The sequence below is a fragment of the Penicillium crustosum genome (genome assembly GCF_028827405.1).
Source record: "Penicillium crustosum strain IBT 35664 chromosome Unknown utg000003l_segment0_segment0, whole genome shotgun sequence".
In the NCBI taxonomy this organism is placed as follows: Eukaryota; Fungi; Ascomycota; class Eurotiomycetes; order Eurotiales; family Aspergillaceae; genus Penicillium; species Penicillium crustosum.
Genome location: NW_026623124.1, coordinates 2,318,419 through 2,335,909, shown reverse-complemented (window position 1 = coordinate 2,335,909; position 17,491 = coordinate 2,318,419). Strand labels below are relative to the sequence as shown.

The 17,491-nt window shown below is 47.7% G+C and overlaps 9 protein-coding genes across 9 annotated transcripts; 6 read left to right on the top strand and 3 right to left on the bottom strand.

Annotated features, from left to right (window-relative positions):
• Positions 1–276: 276 nt before the first annotated feature.
• Positions 277–1,206, top strand: N7487_007950 (type 1 glutamine amidotransferase; the record flags this gene model as incomplete). Its single annotated transcript, XM_056875680.1, has 3 exons — positions 277–517; positions 583–809; positions 916–1,206. 3 exons carry the CDS (start codon positions 277–279, stop codon positions 1,204–1,206), a joined length of 759 nt encoding a protein of 252 aa, XP_056727868.1.
• Positions 1,207–1,960: 754 nt separating this feature from the next.
• Positions 1,961–3,574, bottom strand: N7487_007949 (OTU domain-containing protein; the record flags this gene model as incomplete). The annotated part of the gene is made up of 5 exons (XM_056875679.1): positions 1,961–2,092; positions 2,150–2,496; positions 2,547–2,739; positions 2,799–3,211; positions 3,313–3,574. The coding sequence occupies 5 exons, from the start codon at positions 3,572–3,574 to the stop codon at positions 1,961–1,963; spliced, it is 1,347 nt and encodes a 448-aa protein (XP_056727867.1).
• Positions 3,575–4,622: 1,048 nt separating this feature from the next.
• Positions 4,623–6,009, top strand: N7487_007948 (FAD-dependent oxidoreductase; the record flags this gene model as incomplete). The annotated part of the gene is made up of 6 exons (XM_056875678.1): positions 4,623–4,648; positions 4,717–4,854; positions 4,915–5,018; positions 5,072–5,175; positions 5,237–5,612; positions 5,666–6,009. The coding sequence occupies 6 exons, from the start codon at positions 4,623–4,625 to the stop codon at positions 6,007–6,009; spliced, it is 1,092 nt and encodes a 363-aa protein (XP_056727866.1).
• Positions 6,010–6,206: 197 nt separating this feature from the next.
• Positions 6,207–6,962, top strand: N7487_007947 (uncharacterized protein; the record flags this gene model as incomplete). The annotated part of the gene is made up of 2 exons (XM_056875677.1): positions 6,207–6,564; positions 6,649–6,962. 2 exons carry the CDS (start codon positions 6,207–6,209, stop codon positions 6,960–6,962), a joined length of 672 nt encoding a protein of 223 aa, XP_056727865.1.
• A 265-nt stretch (positions 6,963–7,227) lies between these two features.
• N7487_007946 (uncharacterized protein) lies at positions 7,228–8,847 on the bottom strand (the record flags this gene model as incomplete). Its single annotated transcript, XM_056875676.1, has 4 exons — positions 7,228–7,263; positions 7,321–7,574; positions 7,638–8,673; positions 8,734–8,847. The coding sequence occupies 4 exons, from the start codon at positions 8,845–8,847 to the stop codon at positions 7,228–7,230; spliced, it is 1,440 nt and encodes a 479-aa protein (XP_056727864.1).
• A 1,991-nt stretch (positions 8,848–10,838) lies between these two features.
• On the top strand, positions 10,839–11,413 carry N7487_007945 (TVP15 family protein; the record flags this gene model as incomplete). Its single annotated transcript, XM_056875675.1, has 4 exons — positions 10,839–10,858; positions 10,909–11,024; positions 11,085–11,174; positions 11,241–11,413. The coding sequence occupies 4 exons, from the start codon at positions 10,839–10,841 to the stop codon at positions 11,411–11,413; spliced, it is 399 nt and encodes a 132-aa protein (XP_056727863.1).
• Positions 11,414–12,777: 1,364 nt separating this feature from the next.
• On the bottom strand, positions 12,778–13,041 carry N7487_007944 (uncharacterized protein; the record flags this gene model as incomplete). Its single annotated transcript, XM_056875674.1, has 1 exon — positions 12,778–13,041. One exon carries the CDS (start codon positions 13,039–13,041, stop codon positions 12,778–12,780), a length of 264 nt encoding a protein of 87 aa, XP_056727862.1.
• Positions 13,042–13,274: 233 nt separating this feature from the next.
• On the top strand, positions 13,275–14,907 carry sreA (siderophore transcription factor SreA; the record flags this gene model as incomplete). The annotated part of the gene is made up of 3 exons (XM_056875673.1): positions 13,275–13,495; positions 13,565–14,067; positions 14,120–14,907. 3 exons carry the CDS (start codon positions 13,275–13,277, stop codon positions 14,905–14,907), a joined length of 1,512 nt encoding a protein of 503 aa, XP_056727861.1.
• Positions 14,908–15,302: 395 nt separating this feature from the next.
• On the top strand, positions 15,303–16,431 carry N7487_007942 (CapA family protein; the record flags this gene model as incomplete). Its single annotated transcript, XM_056875672.1, has 2 exons — positions 15,303–15,543; positions 15,611–16,431. 2 exons carry the CDS (start codon positions 15,303–15,305, stop codon positions 16,429–16,431), a joined length of 1,062 nt encoding a protein of 353 aa, XP_056727860.1.
• Positions 16,432–17,491: the final 1,060 nt, after the last annotated feature.

The window sequence follows — 17,491 nt, the reverse complement described above, 5'->3', positions numbered from 1 at the left end:
GATCTTTATATTAACGCTAGGACTGCAAGGCCCTATTTGATGCAGCACAGCACTAATTGCCGAGAGACAAAAAATGAGTACAGTCCATAGATGTTTTGACGTATCGGGAATAGGGTGGTTTGTCAGCGGGGTCCGATCTCGGGAACCGATAAGAAGATAGGGAACATTGTATCCAGGGTCATTTGCCCAGGTGGGCAACTGTTGTCAACTACGGAGTATATATCTTTATTTCACAACTGTATTACGTTCCCCTGCAGCTTCACGTCATTCCAAACAATGCATTCCCCGCTCCGCATAGCTGTCTTGGAATGCGATACCCCGATTGACAGCGTCAACCGCCGTTATAATGGATATGGCGGGGTATTCCGCATGCTCCTTAAAGCTAGCGCCAATGCCTTGAACCAACCCGAGAAACTCGATCCAGAAACGGGACTAGAAATCACTGCTTGGGATATAGTTAATGACGACAAATACCCGAAGCTGGAGGACGTGGATGCCGTGCTTCTAACAGGATCAAGTGCGTGTTGACTCAGTAGGCGCAAGTATTGAATGCAGACACTAATTACCGTGACCTTCAACTAGAACACAACTCCTTTGAAGATATTCCCTGGATCAACCGCCTCGTCGAATTCACTCAACAAGTCCTCGCACAGGATCGGGTCCGTCTACTCGGAATATGCTTCGGGCACCAAATCGTTGGTCGCGCATTAAACGTCAAGGTCGGACGAAGCGACCAAGGTTGGGAGATTGCCGTGTGTGATATGGATTTGACCGATAAGGGAAAAGAGTTATTTGGACGGGAAAAGATTGTGAGTTCCCCACCTGCACCTCGTGTAACAAAAGGCTGCATGACCCATGCAAGTACATGAGTACATATGCAGACAGCTGACTTATTTTTTCCCCCGCCGCAAATAGCGCATCCAGCAGATGCACCAAGATATTGTCTATAATTATCCCCCGAACGTGATTCCTCTGGGCTCCTCCCCGCGCTGCGCTGTGCAAGGTATGTATGCGCCGCGCCGCTTTATCACCCTTCAAGGCCATCCTGAATTCACGGGGGACATTACCACGGAGGTTGTCCAGGCGCGGGCCGACAGTGGTGTATTTAAGGCAGACCAAGCTCAGGATGCTTTGAGTAGAGCAAATAATGAACATGATGGTGTCGCTATTGGGGTGACGTTCCTGAAGTTCCTACTGGAGGATTGAGAGCAAGAATAAACCCCCGATGCAACACAAGGGAACTGCATTAGATTTGGCTGGCGTTCTTCAGGTTATGGCGAGTACTGGTCAGTGCTCCTTTAAACTAGTACCGAATAGATCAATCTTCATGTACATAAGACGCATTGCAATATTTGACATGTCATTAGACAACGAAGGCCTCTCAATACCTGTAACCTGCATACCGACAGGCAATCAGGTGCTACTTGGGAACGAGGTTTATATTGCAGTAATTGAGAGACCAGACTGGTACATAGAATACATTCCACTGAACTAGGGGCTCTACTTTGTTAACTATGTAGGAGGATATTACTGAATGAGGATAACTGACAGAGTCGAGCTAGAAAGTGGGCGTGACATTCCATAGTAATATAAGAATCCATGTCACACTAGCTCGCACCAGCGCTGAATCATGGGTCAAGGCCCAGACTGGAAAAAGAGAGCCAAAAAAAGAGCTAAAGCCAAGGACTCTAAAAAACAGTGGGAGAAAGAAACCCTGGTATCGTTGTAAACAAGGCCATTGAGGGCTGCCCCAGGCAAAATCCTCATGAGAGTTCATAATCACAAAACGCCTCCTTCCGCAAGCCCATAGGCCGCGAGCCCCGTAGGGCGATGCAATATGCAAACCCAAGTAAGAAACCAATCGCTTCATCACTAACGCCTTTTTTTAATGCAAGAGAAAGCGCTAAAGATGCTCAAAGGTCTAGTCGGAGACTGGAGACAAGCAAGAAAAATAAATAAATCAGTTCGGACGCGGGCGGGAAAGTCGTCTACTGCGGCGACATTTCTTTCCGTCCATGTCCGATTGTTCCAGGGTAGTGGTACCCGGTAGAGGTGGATCTGTGGCCTGACCATCTTCTGTGTCGGAGTTCATCTATCAAATGCCAAGTTAGCAAATATTCCACCTGAAACTCTTGGTTGGAGAACTCACTCGAAGATTCAAGGAAACAACCTCGTCGTGTTCATCCCTGAATGAGATACCAACGCCCAAGGTAAGATTGGAGACGAGACGTTTTTTAGGTCGGGTTCGCCGTGCGGGACGAGGATCTTCGGAATCGTCACTATCCTCCGCGGATCGCTTGCTACCCGTACTGAATGGAGAAGAAGAGCGCGAAGCCTGCAAGCTTGGTTTCATGGGGATGCCGGGGGCAGCTTTCTTATCAAATGGGACGTCGGTCTTCTCGTCTAAGAGCGCAGCGAACGCGCGGTCAATATCGCCGCGACATCTCTGGAGCATGTCGACAATTGTTTCCCGGTCATATCGGCCACCCAATCCCTCTTGGATGGATTTGATATCCCAGGGGGATAAAGGTCAACAGCAAGGCTACCATCGTTGGTTGTATAATCACTGCCAGCTTTTTCTTCTGGTAAAGAGGATTGCTTAGGGTCTATGTTGGATTTGGAGTCTGGAATGACCTCAGGCTTAATACCCTCCCCAATAGGTTGGAAAGGCTTCAGCTTGGTAAGCAGTCCTTCATGCTTGCCCTCGATACACCGCACTGAAGAGTAGTGTTTGAAGTCCTGTGGTCATTAGTGGGGCCCGATGATATCTATGATATGCATGACAGCAAGACACTTACATGGAAGGCTACATGCAGAACATCGCGGGGTTGCGTTGGGAGGGCATTGACATCCTGGAACACCGAAACACCATCCATGGTGTATACATTCAAGTCGACCTTGAAAGCCTGACAGAAAGCCTGGAGATGCTCAGAACTGCCCCATTCCCCATTCTTGCGGGTGGTAGCAATCATTTCCTGGAACCTCCGTTCCATGTCTTCCTGGGACGGAGCGGAGACATCGGCAGAGCGAGTGGCATACGCTGATGCAGCCGCACGTTTAGGCCGGCGGCGCTCCCCACCTTCAGCAACGACAAATTGCATGAAGTAATCTTTATTGGAAGCCATGTGATTGGCTAGAAGCTGGCGTATTTCGTCTGCATGGTGGGTGTCGCCATACAGTTGGTCGGAGAGGGAGTAATAGAGACAATTACCTAGCATTGGACGCGTCAGAATAGGCAAAAAAAAAACGTGACGCAGCTTCAAAACACCGCTATGAAGCTCCAAAAGCATGCAGAAGTTGTAATTGGCTTACCGTCGCCCTCCGTAGGTAGTGCATAAAGGCCTCTCTCTTGAAGAGAGGCCATCTCCAAGCTCGCGTGGTGCGTGGGTTTGGCTTGTTTGCTAGCCTGTTGGTCCTGCAACAGGCGAGGAATAGTCGGATGGGAAGAGATTGGAGAAAGAGGAATTGAAGGAAGAGATGTGTCTAACGACGCAGGCACCTCGAGGGTAGGATCGTGAGAATCAGAGCCCGTAAGTATGGGCACGATTCTGCCACCATTAGTGAGGAGTGACATATTGAAGATGAGACTCGAATAAGAGTCGGCATTTATGGGAGTGTAGACCAATAGATAAATAGACCGATAGAGAAGTAAAAAAAAAAATTTGAGAAAATAGAGAAATTGAGGTTATTGATCTAAGAATGGCAAACAAAAGGAGCCCGCAGAGTGAATTCGGGCCCTGCGGGTGGTTTGAAAAAGGAAATTGTTCGGCCCTTCGATGCCCATTTGACGACCGGGACGAGGCGGTGAACTCTGGTGCTCGGTGATTGGCCCCGGCGAGGGCGTTTGCCCACTATGACATCGTCCAATTTTCTTTGTATAAGAAAGCTTTCAGGGCATTCAGTTCTATATTTAGTAGATCAAAGGTTCTGCTAGGTTTTCTGACTCGAAAATGTCTCAAAGAAGAGTGATTTGCGAGAGAAGTGAACGTCAATTGAGGTAACTGAAGAGCCCTAGAGGGATCAAATGTGATCGATAACGTTGAATTCGAAGTGGAGTCCGGAGAGATGGAGCGGGACTTTACGGAGCTCCTTGCTGGGGGCCCAAGTGAAATCAAACAATTGAAAACTGAATCAAGGATCTAAGAGAATTGAAGAACAAACCCATTGAAGCATATATCAAAAGCTTTATATAGATAGGTATGTATTTGATACAATGGCTTCCAATCCTTTGGCCAGAAGTACGCATCACCTCCGCATAAGTGCGGAGTTGTATTTTTAAAACTTTGACCGTGTACTGAATATCCACCCATGTCTCCACTAAAAGTCTCTAGCGCGTTTATTTGTTTTTCTGGAGGCACTTGATTGGCTTGAATCTTACACCGCCGCGGTAGGATTTCCAAAGGAGGTCAAGTGCCAGTTGAGGTAATCAAGCCCTTACCACACCTTACCACATCTTACCATCCCTGGAGACAGACCCTTATCGGTTAAATGAGTGAGATAACTGATTGCCCCCTCACCCCGCTCGTAGCCCTGGACCTCACATATTTAAGGAAAACAAACCCCTTTTGTGTCAATTGTGCATATTTCTGACTTGGAACTCCAAGGAGCTTAACGTGCCCATTATGACGAATAACATTGTAGTTCTGGGGTAAGTCCCCCAAGCTCCGAGGTTCTCTAGCTTCATCCCTGCAGGAACTCCACTAACAGACGTAACAGTGCTGGTGTGTCTGGTTTGACCAGCGCATATCTGCTATCACAAGACCCTTCCAATAAGATCACTGTGCTGGCAAAACATATGCCTGGAGATTATGATATTGAATATGCGTCCCCATGGGCTGGTGCCAACTATATGCCGTATGATTGACTGAGACCGGCTCTTCGATAAAGTTCTGATTGAGTGGATCTTCTATATAGGGTGGGAAAGGAGGGAAGTGCTCATCACAAATGGGAACTCGATACCTGGCCAGCATTGAAAGAAATCGCAGAGAAATACCCAGAGGCCGGTATCCACTTCCGAGGTATGATCTCCTCCCAGAACCTGATCAGCATCCAACCCTCTAACGAAACAAAGGCACTTTGATCTACAACCGAAAGAAAGATCAAGAAACGGACACCGGAAAGTGGTTCTCGGAATTAACTCAGCCAAACCCGTGGTATAAAGATGTCGTGCCTGATGTATGTTTTAACTGGGAGACGGTGCCACATAATGTGTGACTAACGTGATGCATGCTTCCAGTTCAAAAGCATCCCCTCTGACCAATTAGCCCCTGGAGTGGACAATGGCCAGGAGTTCACATCTGTTTGCATCAACACCGCTGTCTACCTGCCGTGGTTGGTCGGTCAGTGCGTCAAGAACGGCGCCGTCTTCAAGCGAGCTGTCTTTAAGCATATCGCCGATGCGGCCAACGCCCACCATACCGGAGAGAAAGCCGACGTGGTGATCAATTGCACCGGTCTATCATCCAAGACGCTCGGTGGTGTTGTCGACGACAAGATGTATCCTGCCCGTGGTCAGATCGTCGTGGTTCGCAACGACCCGGGTCCCATGATGTCGACATCCGGAACTGATGACGGAGAAGATGAGGCGCTGTACATTATGACTCGTGCTGCAGGTAAGATCTCATATGCTAGTTTTACTGCTAGTTCATTGACTTATTTTCTCTAGGTGGTGGCACAATCCTCGGTGGCTCTTATCAAAAGCACAATTGGAGTGGAATCCCGGATATGAACCTTGCCAATCGCATCATGAAGCGTTGCATCGACATCTGCCCCAGCCTCGTCAAGGAGGGACAGGGAATCGAGGGGCTGGACATCATTCGTCACGGTGTTGGGCTCCGACCACTGAGAGAAGGTGGCACTCGCATTGAAAAAGACAAGGTCGACGGTGTGGCAATCGTTCACAATTACGGCCATGGAGGATTTGGCTATCAGGCCTCCTTCGGCTGCGCATATTCCGCTGTGTCTTTGGTCAAGGAGATCCTGCAGAACAAATCTCGCGCTAAGCTGTGAGGAACTGCATTGTACCGAGCAATCTGTTATATACTAGTAGGAATTTCAAAGATTTAGCCTTGATAATATGTTGCAAAGTTTTGTCGGCCCATGTATGCCATTGTGACGTCAATTTATAATTGTTTGAGTACTCGATTTGAGACTCAGCAGGAGAGTCGTTCACTTCCATCCATAATCATCTCATAAATTGCTCCACGATGCCAGCACACGGGACTAAAGAAACATCCCACAAAATTATCAAAGTCCTGAACGAGTTCGGTAGATCTCCTCTACATGGCACAGTACTTGCCGATCCGAAGTCGCTGAATGCCAGCCCCGAGGTAGTGTTGGCGATGGCTCTAGAGGCTCTGATTAAAGCAAAGCCAATCTCCCACGAGTTGACACAAAAAACGATCAAAAGGCTAATCGAAGCCGGGTACCATGAGATCGACGTACTTTCCCAGACTACGTGGGAAGACCGAACAATGGTTTTGCTAGAAGGGGGTTACAACCGGTATCGAGAGCAGGGGGCTACTAATCTTGGTGAGCTCGCAAAGCTGGTTGTTGAGAGATACGGTACGTCTTCGTTTCTCTCTGCGGATTCCAATCTGCGATGTTATACTGCATGTGGAGGCAAACCCTGACCTTGCATGGATACAGATGGAGATTTGAATAATCTGCTCAAGCTAGCAGATGGCAAACCCCACAAAGTCCGAATACTGATGAAGGAGATCAGGGGGGTGGGTGACTTGGGAGTTGAGGTATTCTTCAACAACGTTCAAGGTATATGGCCAAGCATTGCTCCTTCTGTCGATTCACGGAGCTTGAAGACCGCAGATGAGATTGGGATTGGAACTGATTTGGATGAAATATACAATGCGCTACAGCAGGACCCAATGCGCATGAGTTGCTTCGCTAATGGCCTCTCTGAGGTCCGGCTAGAGAAAAGGCAGGAAGTGATTGGGGAAGTCTGAAAAATGGAGAATAGCCACATGGATGGTGATGAACGGGAGATTGCCAATGTATGTTAACCAGAAAAATGATAAAACTATCGGTTTTCTTCATCACGTACACGTACTTCAGCCCTTGGCCTACGTGATCTCCCCCAATACTCATTCGCCAGAAGCTTGCTGCGAAAAGGAAAAAGGAAATAGTACCTTCCATATTCTTATTCCAAAACCACCGACATCACTTCAACTAGGCACCTTCAAAAATAAAAACATATCTCCGAGAGATGATTTACCGGTCTTTCGGATTTGGGACTAAATGGACCATCTTTTTGAAGTCAGCAACCATATTCAACAGACATTGAATAAACACGCAACCACTTACCACTGGAACAATGGCCGACATACTCAGAAACCCCAGCATGGCGGTGCATCCTGTCCATCCTAAATTCTCAAACGCAAGCTCTGAAAGCAGTGGGCCGAGTACAGTGCCAGCGCCAAATGCCGCGTCTAGGAGCATATAGGCCTCGGTGACTGCACTCTTATCGCCATATATATCAGGTTGCTCCTTCTGTACAGTATTCACAATGCGAGGTATTTCCGCCACCAACGGGGTCAACGATGTATTTAGCCCGATCCCTGTTTATTATGAGTAAATCCGCAGGTAAATGTGACTTTCAGGGAACTCAAGACGGAGCTTACCAACAAAAGATAATAGAACGCATGCCATAACCTTGTTTGTAGTATCGTCATGTTGTATCACGGCGAGAAGAGCGACTGCGACACCTGCCAACGTAAAACCCAGACCGGAGATCAATCGGACACCGTATTTATCTGAAATCACTCCAACGAATGGACCCGTCAATGATGGGATGGTCAAGTTTAAAAACATAGTTCCCGTAGCACCGGAAAACCAGTGAAAGGTCTGCTTGATAAATGTCGGGAGGACCGCGTCCATGCCACTCACCAAGATCGTGTTGATGAGACATCCGTATAACGCAGCAAATATGCAATCATTTCGAAGGAAACCTCCGACAATAGTCCACCAAGAAGGATCTTTCGCAGCCGCAGATGAGGTCTCGCGGCAACGCGAAAGGAGTGGTGTGGTGATATTTGAACCGCCTTCTTCGACTGTTAATACCCGCCGTTTTGCATTTGCAATTACACTCTCTGGCGGGTTTCCATTCGGAAAAAAGCAACTATTAGTGGAATCATTATGCCCTCTATACTTTGCAGCAGTCTTCCTGTCAATCATGAGCAGAATGAGGACCAAGTTGATGAAAACCGCGCCTAGACCCATGATGAAGACAGGATAGAACCCTGCTTTTTCATATACAATTCCTCCGAGAGGAGGTGATACGAGCACGCCAAAATTCATGCCCGACAGTCCGAAGCCAATCCAGGGTCCCAGATCGTGCGACTCGATCGTGTCCACCAACAGCGTTAATCCAGCAGTGTAGACAACACCAGCAGATAGACCCTGGAAAATCCTTGCCACAATGATCACCCATGGCTTGGCTCCAACCATGAACAAAAGTGTGGCACTAAATGCACAAGAGAGGCCTCCCAAAAATGGTATTTGGCGTCTCTCACATTTTCCCACAATCCAGCCTGCTATCGGGGCGCCAAGTACCATCGCGAGACCGAACACGGCCAAAGAAGTTGATGTCCAAAATGGGACATCAGCCTCTGGCACTCCGGACCGAACCGTTAAAGAGAAAGGAAGCACAGATACGATCTAGAAGAAAACCCCTAGAGTCAGTCGTGCCATTTGACAACTAAAATGGGAAACACATACGATCCCGTAAAGGAATCCATCAGTGAAGGTAGTTGAGAATACAGCAAGGCCGATCAGTTGCTTAGATGAGCGCAGATCGAAAAGCCACGGTTTTCTTGATATGATATCCCCCATAATGATTTCGAGATAACCAAACAAGAATCAAACTGAATCTCGATTTTATTTCCCCCCGATGTCCCCTCGTAAAGGTAAACAATAATCCTTTAATGGGAGAACACAGGCGTGTGGAAAGTCAAGTCTAAGGTGAAGATGTAAGGGGGAAGGTGCAGTCAAGACAGAACTTGGAGCTGTGTAATTTTGCATTAAGACTACTCGGTATATGAACTATAATTAAATTGAGTAATACCTTCAGCAATAAGCAGGTTTTAATATAAGCAGTCTTAGTCTCTTGAAATATTGGCAACTTAGTCCAAGATCCAACCAGTTATTCTCTACACCCTAGTCCGTAGACCTGCATGGAGGGATGATACATCCACATTATCTGCATGATTTATTGACGATCAACAAAACTGATTGGGCTAATTATTATGTATTTGGTTGAATTCTCCACCGGGATCGCAAGTTACAACAGCTGAACGATTTACTGTGGGGCAGCTGGGCATGCAGAACATTTTCAGGGCCCTTCGAAGTGGATTGGTGTTGGTTTAACGGGAGCTTGTTGCCTACAACAACTTCTTGAGTGGGCATAGTGGTGAACGAAGTACATTTAGGTACGTATATTGGTATCTTTAAGTATCTCAAATGGAGTCCGGGCCCTTTCATTGTATTGCTGGATCTCATTGCTTTTTCGGGCACGATCTTGCTTTTTGCCTTGAAACTATATACTGCCTCATCTGATCACACTTCAAAAAATTTCTCCTCAATATAGGTATACCATTCGATTGCAACCAATCACAATACTGAGCTGCTATATCATCTACCCAGTTTGACACAGAGAATTAATGAGATAGACTCCAGTGAACAATCAAACATGATCAACTCTATTTTTGCACACGTAAATTTCCTTGGGGTAAATAAAGAGCTATGGTGTGTTCTCTGACGCTTGATGTTTCTGTTATTGGTAGAGATGATGGAGAGTAGTGAACTTTTCAGACATAAATCACGGCTTCCAGGTATCATATTCAACAATTGACACAAACAGTAATCCGCCCATAGAGTTTTTGTATCAGTGCTTACTGCTAGGGACAAACTTTACAAACTAGGTATCCTCTATACTCACTAGCTTAGGCGTAGAAGCAGAAAGCGCACTTGACGAGGGTTTGAAGCCTTTGATATAATATAGTCATATGTCAAGCCCTCTGGTGAAGTCTCTTTGTGTGCTATACCTGATTTTTAACCTTGTAAGTCAAGCATCCCTTTCATCAAACTTAGCACATATAGTAGACACATACATGTATATATGTGGTTTTCGTAGGTTTCGACTTTCTGTCTTCTCTCTTTATTTTTCTTCCCATAATTATAACTGTGCCTTTGTGCTGTCTTGATGAGATGGTTACATTAAATGCTGCAGCTTCCGGATACCTACCTTAGCATATATTATAAATTCATACCTGACATTCGAGAGATCAATGATAGGTAAGTAAAGACCTGTAGCCCTACGCCAAGGAAATACTATTCTTAATACAGCATAGCGTCCGCATTGGCCCACGGCAAATCACGTGAGCCACCAGCTGTCTTGGCAGACCCGCTGGTTGCGACAGCGCAGCAGCTGTCGAGGCCCTCATTTCCACTTCCCCCTGTTCTGCTTCATTCAAAACCCTGGCAAGCTCTTTGATCAAACGTGCGTTGCTCATTAAAGCTTCCCTCAGACCCCGTATTTCACCTCAAAGGTAAGTTTCATTTTTGTCATAGAACCAGGAAACTGGGGTCCGGCCTGGCGAACTCCGGCGAACCTAACTTCCATCATCATTTGAGCGATTGGCGAGACTAAGCAGCATCGTATTCGTATGATAAGCTAACAGAGCACTGCTGAAGACCCAATTTAGTTGCTCGACGCCAATTCTTTGTCAAAACTCTGCAGCCTAACGACTCACCCTCCACATTGATTCGCGAGCAACCTTGAGGATTCACTTCCATCTCATAAACCCTCTAAGGAAACTATCGCAATGGATTTCACAAACATCTTGTATGTTAGCTCTTCCGGGATATATTTGTGCCAGTACTGATCCAATGCAGCCGTCTTGTCAACATCGCCGTGGGCGTGTTTATGGTGCTCGGTGGCATCAGTAACTTCTTCACCGGCACCTGGAGTTCATTCATTCTCGGCGCATATGCAGTTGTCTTCGGTCTTGGTAGGTCCCGATGCTGATTTGAACTCACGACGCCAATAGTCAGTGCTAATATCATCCTAGTCGTCGGCGGACTGGAGTTCCTCCCCCATGTTCCGGACTACGCGTACCGTTATGCGTCGTTCCTCTTCTCCTTCCTGGGCCGTGGTGTCTGTAAGTTATACCTTTGCATTCTCCTAGATCCGAGGAAATTCGGTGTCTAATCACTTCCATCAACAGTCTACATCTTCATCGGTTCCATTCTGTTGCACGACCACGTGCTGCGCATCATTGATGGTTCGCTGATCGCCTTCATCGGTCTCGGATACGTCGCCCTCGAGTTCATTCCTTCTATCGAGCCCCCCTCCAACATGCGCGAATCTGACCAGGGCTGGGGTGCCGAGCAGGTCTAAACTGCCTCCTGCGTAGGAGGTGACAATTTTTCCTGTCGCGTTGGCACTGTGACGGATACTGTCTAATCAGGCGGTTTCCTTCAGCATGCGGTATGCGATATTCGATGAGCACAATGACCTTAAAGGACGCCGTCGAGTCTGAGTTTGATCGGTGAAGGATGTCATTATAAGGAAGGGGATTTGAAGAGGAGAATGGGACGGTTTTGCTGGGTCGATATTTTTGTTGATACCAGCGCAAAGGGACGCAGAGAGACACCTGTACTATATTTGTGACGTGGTGAGCTAGCATTGTCTAGCAGCATTGGCATGCTCTAATGATTTATTGATTTCTTATTACTCCGTACAGTAGATTTCTTGTTACAGTAATCCGGTGAGAGATCATCTGATAATCAAGGAGCTAGTGCAGGGACTTCCTAGTGCCGAAATTTCCATGTATTACGGAGTACTCCGTATTCGTATGGGTACGGAGTTTGTACTTTTGTCTTCGTACAACATACAACGGTGTACTCCCGTATTATGTTACAGTACGAAAGTACAGCGTGGCCATATCGCTTCGGCTTGTTCCATCTCCAAGAAACCAATCGGAACATCCAGAGAGTTGATGACAAGGTTAGTCATCTATTTTCAACCAATCACTGGCATTAGATATTTGATTGCCTACCATTGCCCCACTCTAACCTCAGTTGGGGAAGGTGTAATTCCCACTCTTCCCACTCTTTTCCTTTCTTTTTCCACCTTTTCCACATTTTCCACTGTATTTTCACTTTTCAACTAAACTTCATCAGGCCATAGGTGGAGTCTATAATGCAATCGGGGACATAGAATCATGCAGAATCACCAGAGATTTCCCGTAGAGTGAGTAGAAGACAAAGAAGTAGGAACAAAAAAAGGGGAAAAAAAGGAGAGAATGATTAGATGAGATTGATGTGATCCTCGGCATACGGTACAGATTAAAGTGATAGATTGATATGCCGTCGATCCCCCCTTCCACTTAGATCGATAAACTCCAATCCCTTTCTTTGGCGATAAGCAATACTCGGTCTCGCCTCTTTGTCCCATTTCTCTCATTTCTCTCCTTTTCATCTTTCCTTCGGTTTTCTGAATTGTCTTGGACACCTCTTCCTATATCATATCCTCCAATACCTGTCCCCCCCTTATCGCCTTCACCACATCTTGTGTGCCCACTTTGCTTAATCCCAACGCGGAGTGATCACCATCTTGCAGCTCCCTAGCCTGTCGACCAATCCCTGCCTCGCTGTTCGTGCTTTTGCATCGGGCCCTCGTCCCCGAACGAAACTGCCCCCCACGATCGCCTGCTGGTCACACTAGACCTGGTGGTGTGCTGTCAATTATCGCAGTCACTATCACCTGACTGTTCCAGGCCGTCGGGTCGCCACTGTTCCATACGAGCCGGTTACTATCTTTGGTGGCGGGTCGACTCGTTTAATATACTCGACACTCGATTTCCTGATTCCTGTGTGGCGGCATCCGAATTCACTTCTTTTCGACCGCGATCCCGAGTCATCGTCCGCTCTGCGATTCCCCCGATCCTGCAGCATCGTGGCTGCATATCTTCCTGCTGGACTGACTTTTCCCATCTTTCTCCAACCCGTCAGCTTGACCGACATTTGGTTTTTGAGTGATACGGCGCATTCCGCTCTCGACTGTGGTGTGACATCGCCCTCACATCTTAGGATTTTCACTCTCCCTTTCGCTTCCGTCGTTTCGTTCCCACTCGACCCTCCCGCTCTAAGAATCACAACGGCCGAAGGATTCTTGGCCCGAATCACCGCTTGTAATGTTAGCGTCTATCCCACAAATGGAAGCGCTTCACTCTTTGCCCCGAAATCAGGACGTTCCAATGCGACAACCATCAGCGGAAGATTTGGATGCTGCGCAGCAGTTGATCTCCTCCGCGCAGGCAGGTCGTGAACATTTAGCAGATCATTACCGGGAGGATGGCATGGTGCAAGGATCTGGTCAACCGGGAACAAATCAATGGATTGGACACAATGAACCCCCGAGCGAGAAAACATCCCCTGGCAGCCAAAAAGACACAACATTCCTGGGGCATTCATGCAGGTGAGTCCCGACTAGGTGGCTTTCATTGATAATTAGGTTATAAGGGCTGACCCCGTCTCTTCTTTTTAGCAATTGCGGCACAAAAAGCACTCCTCTCTGGCGTCGTTCGCCCACGGGAGCGATGATCTGTAACGCCTGCGGTCTCTACCTCAAAGCTCGCAACGTCGCTCGTCCTACGAAACGGAATCGCATGCAACCAGAGGGGGCCGAGAAGCCACCGGCTCCTGCGAGCTCTCACTGTGGAGGTTCCTCGGAAGGTGGTGGTTGCAAGGGGTCATGCCCTGGTGGTGGGAGTTGTAATGGCACTGGTGGCGCAGAAGGATGCGATGGATGCCCGGCATACAACAACCGGATATACAAGTCTGCTCCCCGAGGAGCCAATGCCATTCAGTCGTCGTGGGGCCGCCATCCAGCGCAAGAGGTTGAGCCTGTGACGCAAGAGGAGCCACCGGTAAAGATCCCTGCTCCTGCCGATGGCCCCAATACCTTGGTTGCTTGTCAAAATTGCGGCACAACCGTGACTCCTCTGTGGCGGCGCGATGAACAGGGCCACCCCATTTGCAATGCTTGTGGTAAGTCTGGATTTCGTATAGATTTGATGGTATGATCTCTAACCCAACGTAGGATTGTACTATAAGCTCCACGGATGCTATCGCCCCACCAACATGAAAAAGTCCATTATCAAACGTCGCAAACGTGTTGTTCCCGCCCTGCGGGATCAGTCCCCCACCGCTGCTACCCTTTCTTCCAATGGTTCATCAGCATCCCCAGAGGCGTCACCTGCCGCCCTAGCACATGGCCATGACGATCACTATCGATATATGAGCAGTGAGCCTGCGGATCACTACCACATGATGCCTGGAAAGACCGAAGATGCACCTCGTCCTTTGCCGTTTGCACCACCGCCGGTTGATTTTACCGGTTACAATGTTTCATCTGTGCCCCTTACACATGGTCTCTCTGTCTCCCACGGCCTTCCCAAACCATTGGGAGTGTCTCAGTACGGGCGGCGGTCTGCCTCTCCAAATCCCCTCAACCTTCCTAAAAAACGAACATTGGCCGAGACCGCGACAGAGGCCCTACCGGCCCCGTCTACATTGGAAGCAGGATCAAATCAACTGCCTCCCATTATGTCTTCCGCCAATCCTACTCCCCCCGGTCGTCTCAGCTCAATCTCGTCCATTCTGAACCAATCAGATGTTCGGGGCGAGCCTCGCCCAGATACCAATTTGGGACGTCCACCTCCTATTCACCACTCTATCTCCCCTTCGCCCCACCCGCCGCAGTCCTTGCCTGGCCTTGCATCTATCGGAGACTCGGTTGATCGCCGTGCCCGACTTGAACGCGAAGCTGAGCAGATGCGCGAGATGCTCAGAGCAAAGGAGCGCGAGCTGGCAGAAATGAGACGATAGATTCGACGCCTGCCCAAGTTGTGACGAAAATAATGATATTCGGATAATGTTTTTTCAAACTGGTGTTCCTCGTGAGATAAATGGCGCATAAAGATACCACTCACGTTCCTGGGATCTCTTATCCCTGGCTGTGTTATTACTATTTTTTTTTTTAAAAAAAGTGTGTGTCAAATGAATTGTATTTTATAATGTGCCGTTGCTATCTATTTACTTTTAATGGGTTCCTCGATGACCATATAGGTAGATGTATCTTAACTGTTACTTCCCGAGGACCGATGTCATAATGACTTCCAACGTACAAATCCCCAAATCCAACCTCGATCAACTCAATTGGAAACAGATTAAATCCGCTCTAAACTACTAATTCAAATTCTTCATACTAACCATTGTCTACAATGTCCACCTCGAAGGACTTCACTTTAACCTTCACAGGTGATGTAATGCTCGGCCGCCTGCTCGACCAACTAATGCCCGAGCACGTCCCCAACCAGCACGACGAGCGCATCGCTACAACCTTCATAAAAGCCCATCCAACCCTCCTCTCAAAAGGAAACTATACACCCTCATCTCCATGGGGAACAACCCTCCCCCCTCCTCCACTCCTCTACCCTAGCATGCATCAACCTGGAAACCGCCGTAACAACAGCCCCAATCCCGTGGCCCAACAAGGTATTCAACTACCGCATGCATCCAGCAAACCTAGGCCCTATTCTGCACGCCGGCGGCATCGACTATGCAAGTCTTGCCAACAATCACACACTGGATTTCGACACCGAGGGTCTCACAGAGACTGTGCAAACATTGCAACAGGCGAACGTCACATACGCGGGGGTGGGTGAAACAGCCAACGATGCACGCAAGCCTGCTGTGCTACATTTACCCAGGGCCTCAGAGCCGATAGAAGAAGGCAAACACCGCCACACGGTCCATATTTACTCGGCCTCTGACCACCCGCGCGTCTGGGCCAGCGTGCCGGGATTCAATATGTTCGATTACACGCGCGACACGCGCGCTCGGCTGCGTGAAATGCTTGTTGATGCCGAGGAAACCAAGCCTGCATTGAAGATCTTTTCGGTTCACTGGGGGCCGAATTATGCTTGGCAGCCTGATGGACGGATTAAATCTCTTGCGCATTTCTTGATCGATGAGTGTGGGGTGGATATTGTCCATGGGCACTCGTCGCATCACGTTCAGGGTGTAGAGGTTTATCATGGGAAGCTTGTTATTTACGGGTGTGGGGACTTTGTGGATGATTATGCTCTCAATGAGGAGTATAGGAATGATCTTGGGGCTTTGTGGAGGGTTGTTGTTCGGGAGAAGACTGGTGGTGGACTTGGGTTGGAGAGATTGGAGATCTTCCCTACACGGGTTGACAGGTTTAGGGCTGTTTTGTTGGATTCTAAAGATGCGGACCATGTGTGGATTAGGCGGAGGATTCGTGAGCTCAGTGGAGAGTTGGGAACAATTGTGAAGGCTGGGCTTGGGGAGAAAGGGGAGATTATTGTTGAGTTTTCTGGAGAGTAGATCTTCAGGTATGTATGTTGTAGTAAGTGAATCTGAGATCATGCGATTTGAGTGTCCACCATGCGAAGCACACTATGTATTGCCTATGACATACATGGCCAAGAGATGGGCTGTTCGTCAAATAGTTCCCCAGATTTCTGGGATTTCCAACCTCGGCAGTAGAAGTGAGTATGCAATGAGTCTTTAAGGTTGATCTCGTATCGCTAACTCCAGATATTTCTCATTCTGTTGAATCATATTATATATAGAAAAGCTCTTTTGCACGTCTAAAAACTCTTTTACGGTGTATATTCTATATATCGGAGAAAGATAAAAAAAAAGGGGACACGTCTAGATAACTACCAAAAGACATATATCACAAGGCTACATAAGTGGTGGACTATTCTTGTACGATCTGGCTGTATGTTGGATATCAGCAGCATCGTATATTGCTCATACTTGGTTGGCATTTTAAGATAGACCTGAGGTCCGAACTCAAATACTGAAAAAAAGTAGGTATAACATAGTCTGCCACTGCCAATCAGTTTGTCAGTACGCCCCCAGGCATCCTGGGGCAAGCAACATGTAAATGATGCGACGGCGCTATTGAATTTAGTGTGGTAATACTCCATGGCCAGTAGCACCCGAAAGAGTCATGGAATCATAGCATGTCCTGTGCACTGACTCATTCCATGGCTCTTTCATGTGGAGGTCATCCACTTCATTATTGGACTGTGGCGATCATTGCGTTGTTTCATGAATTAGCGCTCTGCAAAAGAAGATCCTCATGTTTTGGCACTCGGGTGGCAAAGGGATGTAACCCCCAACGAACAATAGTTCATGCAGTACAAAGCATAGAGTACTCCGTATGGAAATAACAGAATAGAATAGTCTTGGATATAAAATAGAGGAGCATTAAGGGGGAACATAACCTAACTCAATTAGGAAATGATATGAATGATCACTCCGTCGATCCTACGTAGGTACCAGCTTGTTCCTTTCCTCCCTTTCTTTCCTTTCCACCGAAGTCTTCTTTTGTCCAGTGCCTATGTTTCATCAAATGTGTCGAACAAATTCATTC